Source organism: Kryptolebias marmoratus, linkage group LG14 (genome assembly GCF_001649575.2).
Source record: "Kryptolebias marmoratus isolate JLee-2015 linkage group LG14, ASM164957v2, whole genome shotgun sequence".
Classification (NCBI taxonomy): Eukaryota; Metazoa; Chordata; class Actinopteri; order Cyprinodontiformes; family Rivulidae; genus Kryptolebias; species Kryptolebias marmoratus.
In genome coordinates, this window is record NC_051443.1 from 15,777,917 (window position 1) to 15,794,141 (window position 16,225).

The 16,225-nt window shown below is 40.3% G+C and overlaps 1 protein-coding gene across 9 annotated transcripts in view; it reads right to left on the reverse strand.

Annotated features, from left to right (window-relative positions):
• Positions 1 to 1,235: 1,235 nt before the first annotated feature.
• dnm1a (dynamin 1a) overlaps positions 1,236 to 16,225 on the reverse strand; it is a 49,894-nt gene continuing 34,904 nt past the window's right edge. For 3 of the 9 annotated variants that reach the window (XM_017407644.3, XM_037979465.1, XM_037979464.1), the window contains 7 exons: positions 7,462 to 7,571; positions 6,937 to 7,048; positions 6,714 to 6,728; positions 6,137 to 6,307; positions 5,803 to 6,044; positions 5,237 to 5,440; positions 1,236 to 3,817 (listed from right to left, as the gene is read on the reverse strand). In XM_017407644.3, the coding sequence (XP_017263133.1) occupies positions 3,787 to 3,817; positions 5,237 to 5,440; positions 5,803 to 6,044; positions 6,137 to 6,307; positions 6,714 to 6,728; positions 6,937 to 7,048; positions 7,462 to 7,571 (885 nt within the window). In that variant the 3' untranslated portion in view covers positions 1,236 to 3,786. Of the gene's footprint in view, positions 3,818 to 4,532; positions 4,570 to 5,116; positions 5,153 to 5,236; positions 5,441 to 5,802; positions 6,045 to 6,136; positions 6,308 to 6,713; positions 6,729 to 6,936; positions 7,049 to 7,461; positions 7,572 to 16,225 lie in introns of all 9 variants that reach the window. The other 6 variants (XM_017407651.3, XM_037979466.1, XM_017407646.3 and 3 more) reach the window with 5 other exon arrangements.

The following is a 16,225-nucleotide window of genomic DNA, read 5'->3' on the forward strand; positions in this document are numbered from 1 at the left end:
CTTGAACAGTGACATTGTTTACATGATGGTGGTTTCGTAATATTAATGTCCTGTCGTATAATAATAAAGGCCTATCAGTTCTTAAAGGAATGCATGTCGCCCGCCGCCTTTCATGCCAGAGGTCTAGAGATCATCTTATGTTGAGATGGAGTTGTAGCCATTTTGGTCCAACCAGTCTCATTCGAGTGTAGGTTAAATTATGTAAAACTGTCTGAGCTGTAGCATTCTTTGGTTTCTTTTAAGGTCGGTGGCTCCAAAGTTTAATCAGTTGTACATTCACAGCACATTCAACTGTGGGTCATGAGATGTTTACATATAGACAGACATGCAAACAGTAAAATATTATTGTTTGCATTTTTAATGGTAAATGTATCACATTGAACACATTAGTAATTTTATTTTGAAACGTGTTTGCTAAAGAGTTATATTTTGTGTTAAACTTACACTGTATGGGTGAAAGTAACGTATTTGAAAATAACCTATTAATTTTTGAATTCAGTCAGGGTTTGGGCTTCTTCCTTATCTCCAGTGATGGACAGTCTTATTGCTTCAGCTCACCGAGACGTTTGTGCACAAAGTAAAGACCATAAAGATGCAAGTTGGAGACTTTCTGGCCCCACACGGAGGCCTGACCTTAACCCCATCACGCACCTTTGAGATGTCCTGGAACGGAGATTGTGAGCCAGACCTTCTTGTCCAACATCGATGCTTAGCCTCTTGAGTGCTCTGCAGAGAGAATGGGCAAAAATTCCCACAGAAACACTCCAAAACCTCATGGAAAGCTTTCCGAAAGAAGGGAAAGTTCTTGTAGCTGCAAATGGTGGGTTTGACTCCATACAACTCTTGTTTTTGTGGCCAAATACTTTAGTCCATATAGTGTATTAAGGCATATTTACACAATATTGCATATAAACTATATTACACAATAACGGTTTTTATTCCTCTATTGTATCTGCTTATATTTTCTATTTCTGCTGAATAACAAACTGTATATCTCCTCCATTAGATGGCTGCTCTTTTAAAGTTAATTCCGATTTTTCTTCCTTTATTACCAGAATCAGTTTTAAACCGGTGCAGGGATATTTTTACTCAAAGTGGATTCAATGTTGACAGCTATTGTAAATTTTCTCCCAAAATGTTTACTGATATATTTTTTAAACCTCATCTATGTGACAACCCAGTGAGAGTTTTATTTAATCATCAGTTTATTTAAAAAATAAAAAAAGACAAAGAAATCGGACTCGTTACAGTACTCAGAGGTGTTTAATGCGTTGGTAGAGTACAGTAGCCTTGCAGGTTGATGTTACACACTCATCAAAAACAAAAACACTCTCCCTGCTTCAAGCGGCGGTATTCAACAACCTGCCAACGTCCATTTACATCCGAAACCACTTTATTCTCTTATTGTCGTTGCTAAATGTTATTCTACGATAAGCATACTCGTTTATTGGTACTGATTTAAATATTCTGCTGTTTTATATGTTGCAGACTAAATTCTCTAAACAGGGAGAGTACAAGTCTAATAAAATGCACCACACATATACATAAGAACGCATTAGGATATGTCCATAATCAACTAAATACCAATAATAAATAAGGAGAATATGCTTTGCTGTGCTTGCTTTGCAGAGTGGAGTAAAAAGATGCACAAGTGTTTGAATGACTGGAATGGCGATCGGGGTAAAGATGTGGATTTTTTTTACCCCCTGGTGTGTGTGGGTGGTGGGTTAAAATACAACACGTTACACTGACAGCGGAGCTCAGCGGGGGGAGGGAAAGGGACGGGGAGCTGGGTTGGATTCAACCATGTAAGGACTCGACACGACGAGTGCTTGAAGGTTTGATGCACAGACTGTTCTCACTCACCCCCGTGACCACTGAGAGAAGGTAGAATAAAAAGGGAAAGACAAAAAAAAAAACAGGAAGTAGCAGATCATCAACTTGAATAGAAAGGTAAATGTTTCCCTGTTTTTTTTTATCAAAACGTTTGATGCATAATGTGATCGACCCTGACTTAAGGCTAGCCTTTTTTTTTCCTGTAAATATCTGGATAAAAACGATGTCTAACAGTCTTAAAGAGCAACTCAGGCCACAGAGTTTTTCCCTCTCGGGTTTATCAGTATTCTGATTCTTCTCTGATTGGCGTCATGCAGTTCTCCACAGTACATCCTGTGGTACTTCTGTACATTTTACTACATTTACACCTCACCTCCACAAGCTTCAACAGCAATAATGATTCCTGCACAAGGAGAAAAAACACAGGGAACCGATGCAGTTTCCTCTCTCTCTTTGTTGCATAGGTTGTCTAAAAGCATAAACAGCAGTTTCAGGAGACGTTTTTAAAAGGTTCTTAAGGAGAGCTGACAGGCGCTTGACTTTCTGAGACGAGGGGGACGGAGAGGGAGAGATAAGCTGAAGCAGCCCTCCTCCGTTCAGGCGTCCAAAGCTGCAGCGTCCGGAGGAGGTGATCCATCCCTTCCTCATTTCTTTTCAGCCCTCCTCCCTCATCTGAATGAAAGAGTGAGTGGTGGATGGATGCTGGAGTCTGTTTTTTTTTTTTTATAGTAAATGAAGGTTTTAAGTTTAGGAGGTGCAGGGGAGATTCCTTTTAAGAGTTGAATGGTGGCAGGGGGCTCTCTGGACGAGAGGGCCCACCCTTATTTGGCCTAAAGTTTTGGGGGAAATAAAACAGAACCTTTTTTGGCGGGATGAAATGCATAAAAGGGAACCCCAAAACTACACAAGCGAGGGGCACAAAATGTTCAAACCAGACGCGATAAAACAAGATTTAGGTGTCCTCGCGTACGATTTTGGGGGGGAAGAACAATTACAACTCAAAACCTGGAAACAACAATGAAGAAATAAAACACACACAAAGCTTCGGTGATGCACTTTCCAGATCACTTCAGCTTGCATCACCTCCCTTAAAGAAATACTTCACAGATAGTTTGCAACTGTTACTTTTTATCTCCTGAACCTGAAATGCTGCAAAATGTGGGGGGAAAAAAACAGGACTCATATTTCTTCATAAAAAAAAGCAGAGTTGCATTAAAGTTTTTACTATCTCAAAACATGCAGGAAGGTACTTGTATCTCTGTAAGTAGTAACTTTCAACTCCTCTTATACATGAGCTTGATATACTGGAAAAAATATATTAAGTCCTTATAAACTGATGTGTTTGCTTAGAACATTCTGCTACTGCTTTACTATTAAGTGCAATTGTTTTGAGCCTTTTGTTTGTCTATAACAGGCAATACAACATTGTGGTAATGATACAGGACTTGTATTGTCAGGTGAAGTATTTCTTTTAAAAAAGAGCAATTGAAGCAGAAAATATTCGACAAAAGAAAAACTAATACCAAGGAAAAAAAGGTAAGTGAAGCATCATGCTAAATCTGCAGATGTTTACAGGTTTTAGTTTAAAAGGAGAAACATTCTGCAGTAAATCGCCTCTTATTTGTTTGTTAGGATGTAATAACTGGTCTCAACGATAAAACCTGGGGTTAAATTTGTCATGCAAATGTGTTTCAAGTATTCGGCATCTCTGAGTAAACAGAGGAATGAGAGTCTGAGTAAACAGAGGAATGAGAGTAGGGCGATGAAGGGAGTTTAGGAGGCTGGGGTGTGTGAGGAAGTTTGGTGATGAAGAGAAAAAGAGAAGGGGAGGGGAGCCTGTGGAGGTCAGATGAAGCAGGAGATGACAGCAAGGTGGCGCTGTTGTCTGTAGAAGCCGCTCATCCAGAGGAGGAGCGGACAGACGGAGGGGGGAGGGAGGAGCTCGGAGGCCTAGTGGGTTGGAGAAGGTGGGGGTCTCCGACTGGCGTGAACACACGAGGAAAGACACAAGGAAGAGAAAAGTGGTTGGGTTAGACCTTTAAAAGTGTAAATATCTCTGCGTTTTTTTGCTCTTAAATAATGCTCCAGCTTAAAGTTCCAGCTCCTCTGTGGGTTATTTATGAACATACATGAATTAGGACTTATGCACTTACTCTACCATGATTTTTTTTTTTTTTTTGAAAACACACATGGATGAAACCCAACCAACATCTCTGAGTTAGGCTCAGTTCAAGCTCGTACTGGCCTGAAACTGAGCACAGATATAAAGATGTTGTAGCTGCTTATCCAGCTGCTGTTTAAGTACTTTAACAAGCACTTTGAAGATTACTTATTAAGCTCGTACAAACAACAGAGATGCACTTGAGAGATGAGATATCATGACCAACACACAACATACACAAAAGAAAGATTTTAGACAGATTTTGACATTTCAAAATCTCTATTTAATTAGTTGCTTCCATTGAGACAAATCTGTTTTCCCCACTTCCTGCTGCCTAGTTTTTACATAATTGAATCAACTAACTCCGAAAAGCCCATACAGTGCTCTGAGCAGAGAAGTGAACAGCGAGGGGTGGGGTGGGGGTGTGGGGGGCAAAGCAGGAAGTGTCATGCAGCCCAAAGATGTCCTCTGAGAAGTCTTTCAGGCTTATGGTGATGATGGTGGTGCTGATGATGGCAGATATTACCCAACATACCAGAAATGCTAGTCCTCACTGGCCAGTGACAGTGATTCTGCAGAAGGAACCGCAGTCATGTGTGTGACAAAGGTGCAGTGAAGAAGAGGAAGACGGAAGAAGAAGAGCAGGGGGACAGAAAAGAAGAGCAAACAGTTACAGTTACGGGATCGGCCAGCGTCTCATGTGCTCAGCTCTCCTTCGGGACGTACAGGGAAACGATTTGGATCCAATAAAACCAGTGTTTGACCGGCAATGTTAGGTTGTTTTCCCCCCAGTGAGAGCTCAGCTCAGAGACGTTGGTGTCCTCTACAGGAAAAGCTGCTAGTCTTATAGTTGGTTAGAAAAGGCAGCTAGCTTACAGAGGCAGGCAAGCAGAGACGCGTGTACTTCATGATGAGCTGCAGTGTGGGTGGGCGCAAAGGATGAACTGTGTGTACGCTGCTGCAGGACTGGCCTGATTGGGTGTTGAAAGGTGAGTAAAGTAAAGTTCACTCCATAACAAATAAACAAAAGCCCCTCAGTCTGCTCCTCCTTAGGGATCACTAACTACTATCTGTTAGACTAACCCTCTATGACAATCAATGCTCTCTAATTTTATTTACCTCCTTTTTCCCTCATCCATGCATCTTCACACCCCCCTAACATGAAAGTATCATAAAAATGCTTTCACTGTCCAATTTATTAAAAATAAAGAAGAGGTTCCTTTGTTTCTTTTTCCTCACCTGGGCACACTAGGAGGTGCACGATTAGGCCTGGAGGGCACAGTGGGAGGCGGCCCACCATGAGGGTCAGGAGAAGCTCCGGGACGAGACGGGACAGGGGGTCCCCCGGCAGGAGGAGGACCGGGCGGAGGTCCACGGGATCCTGGGCGGCCAGGGGGTCCCGGCGGAGCCCTGCGGTTTGGTGTCGGACTGGTAGCAGGAGACCTGACGGAAGACGCAGCAAGAGAAGACAGGAACGATATAAAAATAAACTTTAGAGAAGTCTCATAGGACTGAGACACCGCGTCTGATATCATCTGTTGGCGTATCCCTTTATTCTTTGTAGAGGATCAGAAATTAACAGGTGCATGAACAGTTTAAAAACAGATCAGGTTTTAAAGGAACTAAATGTCTCGCACAACGACCCCTGCAGATACGCAGCAGCTCCCCTGCGACCCTGCACAGAAAAGCAGGTAAAAAAAAAAAAATTGTGCAGACGGATGGCTGTAAAAACACCCACCCCCTTCCATAAAAGGCTGAATGCTCCAGCTGTTCCCCCTTACATCCTTTATCCGACTCAAACCTACCTTCCTCCGGAGCCGCCCCTCTGCACCTGCAGCCAAGAGTCGTCCACGGGAGGCGGCATAGCCGTGCTCACAGTGGTTGTGCTGATGTCCCCAATGATGCTGAGGGCCTCCCGCAGAGCGTGATACATCCGGAGCATCTCGTCACGGTGCTGTGCCTGCTCCTGGGACTCCTCCATCAGAGTGTTCTGGTCTCCACACGAGTAGAGCTGGGCCAGCAGCTCGGCGTTAATGAATTCCTTTGTCTGAGCAAAAAGAGAGCAAACTTCAAACTTAAAAAAACAAAACAAAACAAAGAAGTCTTCTCGTCTTTGCATGCCCCACGCAGATGACTCACGTTGTTAATCATGAGATGCATGATGGTCTTTGGCATCAGGTCACGCACGGTCTTGTTGACGATGGCCATGTAGGAGTCGACCAGGTTGCGGATGGTCTCCACCTGCCGCTCCAGCTGAGGGTCCATGCTGTGCATGAAGCTGTCGGCGCCATTTTCATCCCCGCCTTCACTCTGTGGAGACAAATTAAAGATGAGCTACAAAAACACAGCTTTCACAGAAGATAAAAGCAAGCCAATGTAACGGGGGAAAAGAAGATGACAATTTTGCAGCACACACAAAAATGTCAGGACATCAACACAATCAAAACAGAACCATAAACTGAAATTACAGCATATAACTGTCACCACAATATTCAATATTTTTTGAAAAGCATAATTTTTTCGTTGTGTTTTGAACCAGTATTACTTTTTAATTGAATTTGCACACTTAAAATGTAAGAAACCAGTTCAAAACAGAATTTTTTGTAAATATTCAGATTATGATGAAATTACGATCATTTCCTTCCTATTAAGATTCATTCTAATAATGTAGAATATACTAGGATGATAAAAAAGAAAGACATGGAGAATTTCATACCTTTCCTTCCTTTTCCTATGAGGTGAAACATGAAAGAACATTAAAAAGGACACACACGCACAGTATGAGACACCACAACATTAAAGTGTGACCAAAAAAACAACAAAAAAAACTATTCTTACTGCTACAGCGTTTGTACTTTTGTACTAATGTAACTAATCAATTCAGTCATTACAAAAGAAAGAATAAAACATTTTCTTTCTTCCTTTTAAACAAATCTTACTGTCACTCGTTCAGGATAAACTCCAGCTCTGAGGAAGGAGGCCTTCCACGCGTCAACATCTTCCTGACTCTCGCAGGCCAGCTCCAGCTGACGGTAATCTTTGTACACATTTCTGTGAACATGAAATAAATCAAACACATGACATCTGAGCAGCTGAACACAATTATCCGATTAAAAGTACAATTATTCAAGTATTTAGTATAGTAAAAACAAGTGTTTTCATGGTCCATTAAGTTCACATCTTTAACTTCAATAGACATTGGCAATAAACTCTACACCACATTTATTTTACATTTGCAGTCATTTTAAGACTCTAATTATTCGGTTATAAATTTATCAACATCAGTCTATATTATCAGCACCTTTGCTTTTACTAGTTCTGCTTTAAATTTGCTGGTAATACTCCTGTGCTTTACCGCACCACTGTGATACGAGTGTGTGTAAATCTTTATTTAGTATTAATTTGATGGATGAGACGGCATCGCAGTATGCATGTGTGTGATGTGAAAGTGTGTGTGGCTGCACCTCTGCTCGGTGTTAAAGAGGGCAAAGATGTGCTTGCTGGACATGAAGCCCTTCTCCACATCTCGCAGCTTCAGGTTGTCCACCGGCAGCATGTACTTCTTCTCTTTCTCCTGCAGGGGGCGACAGAGCGACACGCTGCTGACGAAGATGAAGAAGTCAGGTTTGACAGTTAAAGTGATCCTTGAGATTTACTGCTGCACTGAAGCAGTCAGACAAGAGTGGATTACCACATCAGGATCATTACGGGGCAGGAAATTTAGAATTAATAGGACTCTGTAATCAATTTGAGGACCGTGAAGAGGATAAAGAATAACAGAAATTCGATTAAAAGCCGGAAAGAAACAGGAAAATGGGAAGGTTGAACACAACTTCTGGTTTTGATTAGTCACAAAACATGGCAAGCTAAAATGAGACACACACACACACACACAGACTCACTCACACACATAATTATGCAAAGATCCACTGAAAGTTTAGAATTCGCTCAGACTTGTAAACCTGCACGCATTATGTGATATACAAACTATTTCTGTATCAGGGAACCTCAAAGTTAGTACTTCAGTCAGAGACAAGCCGGTACTGTAATTCACACAAACACAAAACCACACACAAACACACACAGCCTGTGTTGTGGTTAGACTCTTCTAAATCTATTGTTGGAAACCAAGTGTGTATCTACGCGCGTGTGTGTGAATCTTTTACCATGGACGGTAAAATAACAATTAAAAAAAATTACACTCTAAAAATAAATGAGAGTCACGGAGTTTCTAAAAACTAAACACACACACACACACACACACACACACTGCTTCAGTTACAAATAGCACCTCTTAAGAGTAGTCTCTAACTAACCTTAAAACCATCTGGATGGCTAACCGCAGGCCTGCCCTGCCCAACCCTGAATGTGTGTGTGTGTGTGTGTCAGAGGGAGAAATAGAAGGAGAGCAAACTCCTTCATCAAAGGATTTATGACCTGTGCAGCCAAATGGTCATATCCCTTAAATGCATGTAAAATCTCCACAGACACATGTGCACACACATAAACACACGCACATTTGGCAGAGCCAGCACTCCTGGGTGTCTGCTGCACGCACGCACGCACGCAAACACACGCACACACAAACACACACACTAAACAAGCAGTCGCCCCAGACTCCCGAATGCTGACATCATCATTTATAGCACTGGCGAGTCCAAATTCTCCAACTCTCTGTCTTTCTTTTAGTTCAGCATTTCTTCATCTTGGCCTCCCTCATTTTCTTTCTCTTCAACATTTTTTTTCCTCCCCCCCCCCCTCTACTTCTTCAGTTCCCTTCACTCTCCAGCTCTCCCTCTCCCTGGGAGTGAGCAGCCTTGGACCGATTCATACATTTTCCTCTCCTCTGGCCAGTAAATCCAGTCAGGAGAGTTGGAAAGGAAGGAAGAAGGAGGAGGAGGAGGAGGGCAGAGGGGGTGGAGGACTGCCGGGAGTCCACACGATGAGGGGAAAGGTGCATCAACACGCAACAAGAACCAAATGAACAAATTAATAAACAGCAGGTATCCACTGAGACCGTAGATGTATTTGCTTTATTGCAGCATCACCCTGGATTTTCTCTCTGATGATCATTTTTCGCATGTTTTTACATGTGTGAGTGCGTGTGTGTGTGTGTGTGCTTGATGTTGAGTGCTTTTCCATGTGTTTCTATAAAAGCAAGCCAGCATGAGTGGGCAACAGCGCAGAGTTCAGACATTATGCACACTCACAGAGACACGTGAGAAAACAAACCTAAATGCACACAGATGCACCCGTAAAGAATATGAGATACTTTGTGTGCAAACTCCATTTGACCTCTGTCTGCAGGATCTCGAGTGCACAAAAACCAAACTGTGCGTCTCTAAGAGACTGACAGAAAGACAGACGGAGTCGTTATCAGGCTGTGAGGATTCAGAAATTCAAATTTAAGTATAAAAACGGTGGGTTCCCAGTCTTTTATCCATATAGTCGTCCTTCAACCTCCTTGGACCTGGCGTCCACATATGTGGACATCACATTTTGCTTAGCATTCCTTGATCCACATCAGGTCCCAATCAGCCCAAATAGCAAAGAGAGTTTAAAAATGCATGCCACGAACAAGAGTTTGGGTCTCAGAAGGTTAAGTGTTGTTAACGTGCAAAAAAAAACTGATCACATTTTGTAAAATACCAGTTCAACGCTGGTAAAACTAAACTATATAAATGATCAACCATTTCAACAAACAGCATCACCTCAAAAACAAAGAAAGTGACAAATACTTTTATAGGTCAATTAAAAATAAATCCCCTTTTTTCTCTTGATATTTGCTTTTACTGTAATCTTTGTAAACATGATAAAACTGAGACCAGCTGAGAAGTTCAAAGTAATTTCAGGAAAAAAAGAGAGAGAGAAGACTTACATCATTCTTTCTATGGAAGCGTATTTCATGTTGAGACTTTTAGAATTATGGCTAAAGAAACAAGGCATCAACTTATGTTTGCTTTGTTTGTGTTGCTGAGTTGCTAGTTCATAAATATTAGAAACGTCTTAGAAGATGGTCTTGGACGGTTGAGAGGTTTTGGCTCCACTTGCAGAAAGAATGGAGACAACTGAAGGTTTGATCTGCGTCACATGGACCCTCTACAAATTTCAAAAACCCAGTCAGCTACTTTGCATGCTTCCTCCTTGAGATCTTCCATGATGGTACAGGAGCTGTCCTCATTAAAAGGTTCACAAGCCTGCAGGTGAGTCTTGAACTTGAAATTCTGCAGACTGTCCTTCTCTTTGGACTTCAGATAAACCATCTGCTGTGTGGACTCGTTTTTGACCAAACATTACCAATATCAAACTTTTGTTTAAGGTCGTTTTGCATTATTTGGACTCAAAAGTTTTAGCTTTTTAAATATAACTGAACTTAATGTAACTTTTGCACTTTTATACTTTTCAAATGACTTTTTCAGTTTCGTCCATCGTCTTCTTTGACATCTACTTCAGCATACATTCAACTTTTAGCTTATAGCTACTGTTCTGCTCCTTTTCGCTGCCTTTACACTTAAGCTCCCATTTTGCTGCTTTTAGCTTTAGCTAACCTTATTCTACTTTAGCTTTTTGCCAACTTTCAGATACTTTTAGCTTTTACCTAGCATTCATTTTTGGCTTTTAGTTCTGCTTCTTTTAGCTTTAACAACCAGGTTTCAGCTTCTTCAGCAAATCTCAGCAGTCAGTCAACGCCCAGCATTCACTCTCTACACCTGTCTAAGTTGTTGTATTTTTGTGTTGCTGTTGTTATTTTTGTTTACACCTGATCCTACACTGGTCTGAATCTCCGTGCATTGACTCGAGGTAGTGCAGTTTGTTGGTGGCGCGTGAACAAAAGTGCTTTCTTCGATTTATTTTGTTAGTGAGTAATTGCGGGTTCATTTTGAAAAGCCAGTTCGAGTTCAATCCTGCATTCATAAATACACTTCACCTCCCTGCAGGCTATCAAAATAAAATAAAAAAAGCATAGGAAAAACTCAAACTCCGTTTCAAAACATCAATTAAATATGTCCACAGAGAGACACACTCAAGGAAACTCTACACCCCAAAACACGCATACTTACATGGTGACCTTACACATCCCATAGCCAATTAACAAATCAGAGTAGATTAGAAGTCAAAACCAAGAAAATACTCGCTTACAGCATCCATGTTGTTTTAAGAGTCTGCATATGTGTGTGTACTGTGTGTGTATGGTAACGTGGATGTTGATGGGAGTCTGATAGAAAAGTCCTGGTGACTTGGGCCGTGCATCAAAGCGATGTGGAGGAGCCGCACGGCATCTGGGAGCAATAACGCTGCTTCTAACCCTTCATTACCACAAAGACTGGGCCCTGGGTGGCAGCCAACGGCAATTTTCACAGCCCTCCTCTCCTCACCTCCCTCCGTTTCTCTTTCCCCCCATTCTTCTGCTATTGAGTTTTGTCTTCTCTCTTTTTTTTTTTTTAATGAAACGCAGAGGGGAAATCTGTAATTCTTGCACGTTGGGGATGAAGGGGAAAGTTGGGAAAAGACTCACAAGGTTTAATGTACTTGTGTAGTTCAACTGAGAGTGCTTAGACATGCAGGTTTGTCAAGTTTCCCTGTAGATGATACGGTGAAAAGCTTTATTTTTACAAGAGGAAATTTCAAGAACACATCCAAAGCCTTTAACCTGTGCGAAAGATGCTTTTGAGAAATGGTATCTGAGGTAAGCCTAATTAGTCTTGAAGCTGTTTGGACTTCATTTAAAGCAAGGCCACATGTTGCTAGCATTTAAATCAGAAACAGAGGACTTTAGCCAGGAGAACTACAATGGGAAACTGCTAAACTGAACCAGTTCTGCGTAAAATCTTGCAGCTGTTTGTGACTCATCAGGCTGCAAGGTTGGGCAATCTTTTAACAAATCGCCTTGGCATGGGGCCAGCGTCCACACTTTCTAAGAGTTCATTAATTATGAAAAATAATAGTGTTACTGAATAGTGCAGACAAGGAGGTTCTCATTTCTGTTCTGTCAGCCATGGTGTCCAGATTCACAGGAATAACAACATCAATTTTCACACATTTTGCTTAAAAAATGCTAAGTTTTAGCTGCTCTGTTAGTCTCCTTTCTTTAACACCTTTTCTTAGCTCTCCCTATAAAAATAAACGCAAATAGGAGCAAACTTTGAGAAAAAGAGCATGATATTTGCATTCACAGAGGACCTGGCAGACCAGTGATCCCTTCCTGTTTAGCAGCTACATGCTAAGGAGTTAATTAAATCTTTTTTGTTTGTTCTGTGAAAAAATAGATGGTTTATTGTCTGATTAATTGCCAGAGTGTTATAAAGAAAAAAAGGGAACCAAAACATCTGCCGTGTGGTACACCCCACAGCAGTTTGATGGAAGGCAAACAGTCAGATTTTACTGATGCATAAAGTTTCCACTGAGAACATCACAGCAAAATGGTAGCATTAGCTGTAAAGAGTCCTGAAGTTCTCTTTTGAAAAGACACGTAAAACTACTAACTAATATCGCTGATTCTAATGATTCATTAGAATTGTGGCCTTTTCATTTACGTGTGTGAACAAACGTTCAGTAACATTGCTCTGGAGAGCACAAGACAATTTTAGACAAATTACAGACAAAATAAAGCAGTAAAAAAATTCAAAACAGGAAAAACTGAATTTTGTACAAAACAAAAAGCAGAAAACCCAGTCTTATACAGAACACACTTACAAAAACATTTGTTTGCTGGCTTTGTGAAAAGAGCAGGTTTGGTAGAAAAAAGTTTTTTCTAAAATGTTTTTTCAACATTTTGTTACTGTAAATGTTCTTAAATGGTTTGTTGTTGCTTTTTTGTTGACAAAAAAAGTCAATTTCCTTTTCAGAAATCTTTGTATGTCTTTAGGTATGCTTTGGATTTATTGAGAAATATTTATATTTTCCATTATTTTACTGGACTTAAAAACTGTAAATCAGTTAAAACTGTAAATCAGTTAAAACTGTATATTTTATCTCTGGGTTTTTTGCTTTTAGTTCTGTTGCAGCATTTATTTAAATGTAATGTTTTTAAAAAACAAAACATGTGAGAAGAGATGCTACTTTTTTATCCATTAGTATTTATCCCACGAAGGCAACAGTTACAAAATGTGATAAAAGGAACAAAAACACGCAGCAGTACAAATCTTCAACTAAAACATCCAGATCCGAGTTCAACATCCAAAAACACAGTGAGGTAAAACATCCACCTGTCTGAAACACAAACAAGCTTTGATGCACACGGGGTTTTCATGCTGCAACAGTTTAGCAAAGTTATCTGTTATTTGACTCTTTAATTATTAGAGTTCTTTCATGCATTTTAGATTTTAGACGGATGTATAAAGAATATGAAACAAACTACAAGTTAATAAATTTAAAAAGCTGACGTAACTCATCTGTCTCAGCCCGACATGCATCTTTAGCTCCACATATTGAAAATATTGAGACTTCAGTCAAATCTATAGTTTAAACACAAACGTTGTACTTTGTAACATACTTGTACTGTGTACCATTTAGACATTGTCTGTTTATTCTTACAACGGACTGAGTTGATGGTGAACACTTCCAAGTCGTTGTTTTTTTTTTACCCAACATATTTTCGAGAAGTTCAGTTCAGTCTTGTAAAACTTTTCACTTATGAGGAGAAAAATCTTTCACCTTTGTGGAAGTTAAGGATTTCATGGTGTCTCATTCAGGAAATAATAGAGAAAGTCAGTAATTAAGACAAATATGAATATGAATATCCATTAAATGAAGTAAAAGCTTTTAAAAAGCTGTTAAAAATAAAATAATGTCTCATGTCATTTAAACATCTGACTCAGAAAGCTTTGTTTGCATCTGAACATTACACTGGAACAGCACTAAACCCTAACTGTAAACTTGGCCGAACCCCAAACCGTGTTTTTTTATAATATAATTACATAAGTTTCAGTAGTGATTCAGTTTTGTCTCTAAAAGACATCATTGTGACTGAGTAAGCAGATTTAATTCCCTAAAATATGAGCGCAAACACACAGATACACACACTCCTGTGGTTTTTAATTTTTTCTGGCTTGTGTCTGCTTGGTCCCATTCCTTGTTTTTCTTTCTATCGGGAACAATCGTATCAAGTGAATCAGTGAAAACACGATCATTTACAAAGAAAAAAGCCAACATTCTTCCTCATCTTATAAGTCAAACTGGGTAAACTTTGAGTTATCCTCAAACCAGCCTCCTTGGCTCCCCTTTTCATACAGAGTCTCATATTGTTTCTGTTTTATGGCATCAAACTGGCTTTGTTAATGTTTTATTTCACAATAAAACCCTAATTTTGTTCTTATATTTATTCATTTTACCTTTCTGTTGTTTATTTTTTAAACTTTCAGTCATTATGGTAAATACTTTTAACATTTCAAGCAAATTAATTTTTTAAAAATCCCATTTTTTTAGATAAAATGTAGAAATTCATCAAATTATAAAATATATATAAAACCCTCTACAAGATATATGTTGTTTTTTGTCAATTCTACAACAAATTTGTGATTTTTTTATGAAATAAATTTGCTTTCCGGTTAAAGGAGTGAGATAAACTGCTCGATACAGGAAACAGAGCCGCTCCTAACCAGTAGTTTTTGTTTTAACTCTCGGGCTTTTCAGCGGCTTTGTAAATCTGCAACCCAAAAGGTGGATTTTAGTCAAGGCCAGGCTTAGACAAAAACACGAACCTCTGTGTGTGCCGGATCTTTCAGTGAGCTGCCATCTTTAAAATTAGCTTGTTGAAGAAACTGAGCCAACAGATTTCTGATGCGCGCAGGAAATACAGATGCTCACATTTTTGGGGTTGCAATTACTGGTTTGGCTGCAGATCCTCAGAAATAAATCTAGCTATGTTTTTTAAAATCTTCTCTGCAGTAACAAAAATACAAAAAATGTATTGTTTTATACATCAAAAAATGTAAGTTTTGTTATTTCAATTCCACATCAAAATATAAAGATGAGATGAAGACAGGGATTTGAGTTTCTTGTTAGATTGAAGAACATAAAATCACAGATTACACTGAGTGGGTGTGTTTCTGTGCATTCTTTCTCCATATTTCTGACTAAGACTTTGAGAAGGAAGCTGCCTGCCTGGTCATCCAAACTGTGGAAACAATGTTGGTGCGACCGCAGCACTCCTCCCACCCAATAAATTCACTCTTTCCAGTCCCTAAACTTTAAACTCAGCTGCAGCAGCGATCTGGTTTGTCTTCTACATCGACGAAGGACTGATTTCTATCTTTCACACCCTCCCACTGCTCTCCCCACTCGCTGGGGTATCACTTTTTCATCCTCTTTCATCCCTATTTTTTGCTCCTCGTTTCTCTCACTTTCCTTCCATCTCCACCAGCATACTGCTGACTGGCTTCTCTTGGGATCGCGTCTGCTTTGATTTGGAGCTCAGAAACCGCAGCTAAAACAAACACATAGCTACACACACACAGATATTGAAATATTAGCACTGATTACTCAGCACTGCTTGAAGTTATATTGAAACCTAAATGCGTGGAATAAAGAAAGCAAAGGAATTTATAATATTTGTGTTTCAAAACTTTTCTTCCTCACAACCTCTTTTGCTCTCGTTCTGATTTACCAGTCATGTGTCACCCTTCCAACCAGTAACCCCCCCACCCCACCCCCTCTTTCCACCACCACTCCATGTGTGTGTCGGGGCAGGCTGGCGAGCAGCATAAAGGGCTCTTTATTCGCCTCGGACAGGGAGAGGAAATCAGCTTTAGAAGTAAAAACAGAGGGTGCAAGAGAGGGATGGAGACCACAGGGCTGCACATCTGGAGTTATTACAAGGTTTCCTCCCGCTTGCCAAGAAAACGCCGACATTCCTGCCCTCGCTACAAAGACCAAGGAGCCTCTGCTCTCATCCAGCCCCACTCCTGCACATACATCCATCAATCAAACGTCCCAGAAGAACACATATTCGATCGCATGTACCTTAAAGCTCGCACACACATCAGATCAAACACACATAAGTCCCAAACACAGACATCCTCCCATCTTGCCCACATATATGCTTCCACTAAAAAAATTTCCCTCCCTCTGCTAAAAAAAACTTCACTCCCTTTCCAAACTTTACAACACGCACACCAAATGAAAGCATCTCACTTCCTGTTCACCTTTGACCTTCCACTTTCTCCCTATAAGCCAGAGAAGAAAGACGTTTAAAAAGAAAAAGGCAGAAGGGTGAAGGGGTATAGACAG